Source organism: Lactuca sativa, chromosome 4 (assembly GCF_002870075.4).
Source record: "Lactuca sativa cultivar Salinas chromosome 4, Lsat_Salinas_v11, whole genome shotgun sequence".
Lineage (NCBI taxonomy): Eukaryota > Viridiplantae > Streptophyta > Magnoliopsida > Asterales > Asteraceae > Lactuca > Lactuca sativa.
Window position 1 is genome coordinate 245,888,052 of NC_056626.2, and position 2,366 is coordinate 245,890,417.

The 2,366-nt window shown below is 34.7% G+C and overlaps 1 protein-coding gene across 1 annotated transcript; it reads left to right on the forward strand.

Moving 5' to 3' along the window:
- The first annotated feature begins 485 nt into the window (after nt 1-485).
- On the forward strand, nt 486-1,463 carry LOC111908873 (uncharacterized). The gene is made up of 2 exons (XM_023904672.1): nt 486-981; nt 1,090-1,463. Exons 1-2 carry the CDS (start codon nt 486-488, stop codon nt 1,461-1,463), a joined length of 870 nt encoding a protein of 289 aa, XP_023760440.1.
- Nucleotides 1,464-2,366: the final 903 nt, after the last annotated feature.

Sequence of the window (2,366 nt, forward strand, 5' to 3'; positions counted from 1 at the left end):
AAACATCTCTATACATAGTAATTTCACTATCTGGTTTGTTTAATTAAGAAATATGTATTAGTTGTAAAATCTCATGGGATCTTGAATTCATGTTATTCAACGCAGTAAAAAAATTTTGGTAATAAATTCTTAGTCGGGTTATTCGGGTTAATCCGAAACCCGAATTGTTTTGAAAAAATCAACCCTAAACCCGACCCTAATAATAATTCGGGTTAGTCGGGTTAACCCGAATAACCCGATTAAGAGTTCTTACCCTATTAAACCCGACTCTAATTACCTTATTCGGATTCGGGTCGAATCGGGTTAATCGGGTTCGGGTTTTTTTTGACATCCCTATCGGTGGTTGTTGACTATTTAATTTTTTTTTTCTTTTGCTTTTGCTTTTTCTTTCCTATATATATACATATCAACTTCACTTTTTTTTTTCACAACACAATCTCTTCTCTCTCTCAAAAAAAAAATTAAAAATCACCACTCTCTCAAAAATGTCATCTTCTGAAGAATTTCAGACTATTTTTGATACTGCTATTGCGTGTGTTCAAATGGCAGAACAAACATACAACGTTGTATGCAATAACGCAGCTGTAAGTTCTCAACGGAGAACACGAAGATATATTTGCAGAAATCGTGAAGAAGCCAACCAACGTTTGGTGCAAGACTATTTTGCAGAGAATGCCACTTACCAAGGGTATTATTTTCGTAGGCGTTTCAGAATGCTTAAAGGTTTATTCGAACGTATAGTTGAAGATGTAACGAGGGAGTGCAGTTTTTTCCAACAACGCTACGATGCTAGAGGTACATCCGGTTTCACTCCCTTACAAAAATGTATGGCTGCACTTCGTCAGTTAGTATATGGCATTCCGCCTGATGCGTTAGACGAAAGTTTTAGGATGTCTGCTAAGATCGCACGAGATAGTCTCCATTTTTTCTGCAAAACTGTGATTCGGTTTTATGGCCCAAAATATTTACGTAAGCCTACACGTAATGACACCTTGCAATTGCAAGCTCATCATGCTAGTGTGCATGGGTTTACTGGAATGCTAGGAAGCTTAGATTGTCTCCATTGGGCATGAGAAAATTGCCCTACAGCATATCATGGGCAATTTACCCGAGGTGATCATGGTCACCCAACGGTCATACTTGAAGCAGTTGCATCACAAAATATGTGGATTTGGCATGCTTTTTTTGGTTCTCCTGGTTCGATTAACGACATCAACGTTCTTAATCGTTCACCAATATTTAACAACATATACGATGGATTCGCACTAGATTCTTCTTTTCAAGTGCGTGGAACGTCATATAAGTATGGTTATTATCTGGTCGATGGAATCTATCCTGAGTATGTTGTGTTTGTTAAATCGTTTACATCTCTACATGGTTCTAGACGAAAGAAATTCAAGAGAGCTCAAGAAAGAGCTAGGAAGGATGTTGAGCGTGTTTTTGGAGCTCTGAAGAAACGGTGATTCATACTGAAAAAATCAACAGCTTATTTAGGCGAGGAAAAAGTTCAAGAAATCATGTATACATGTCTTATATTGCATAACATGATTATTGAAGACGAAGGAAGAGTGATATGTGCATTTGACGAGGAAGCAACCATACCAGAGACACAGTCATGTATACGTTATACTGAAACATTTCACAATCTTCGCAATGAATTAGTGGAACACATTTACGGGGTTCAAAACATTAACCTTAATTTGGATCCACTAGATGACCCCGAAGACGAGTTCTCGGAGAACGACTTTATGTAGTTTGCTTTAGTTATTTTATTTGTGTTTTTTAAGTTTCTAGGATTATTTAAATGTCATGTGTGTGGTTTTTGTGTTTTATTATATATATATATATATATATATATATATATATATATATATATATATATATATATATATATATATATATTTTGGTAATGCAATGTAATTTTTTTTTTAATTTTCAAGTAATGAAAATTTATGTTATTTTATTAAAATTTAAGTTTTATTAAATTAAAATAGTTAAAAAAAACACAAAACAAAACAAAAAAAAAAGAATGTGTGGACCACTCCCTTGATGTGGCAAGAAACCACACTTGAATGGTAAAAATGACATGGCATTTATGTGGCGGGGGAGGAAGTGCGGTTTCGATGGCACCACATCCTCCAACCTAACTTGCCATTGTCCAAAAAAATTTATCTTTATATTAATTGTTTATAAGTTATTTTTTTAGTTTATATAGTTGTAAATAGTATTAAATTGACCCCACTCATCACCTCCAACTCATTTCTTCTAACTCCACTTTTGTCTTCTCCAGCTCTACCACCTCCCAAGTCACCCGAAAAAAATGATTAAGCCATAACTAGATTTCAACCCCTAATTAAAACCCAAAA

Coding starts and splice junctions, on each gene's coding strand:
- LOC111908873 (XM_023904672.1), top strand. CDS start 486: ATGTCATCTTCTGAAGAATTTCAGACTATTTTTGATACTGCTATTGCG. Junction 982..1,089: donor ATATTTACGTAAGCCTACAC/GTAATGACACCT, acceptor ATTGCCCTACAG/CATATCATGGGCAATTTACC.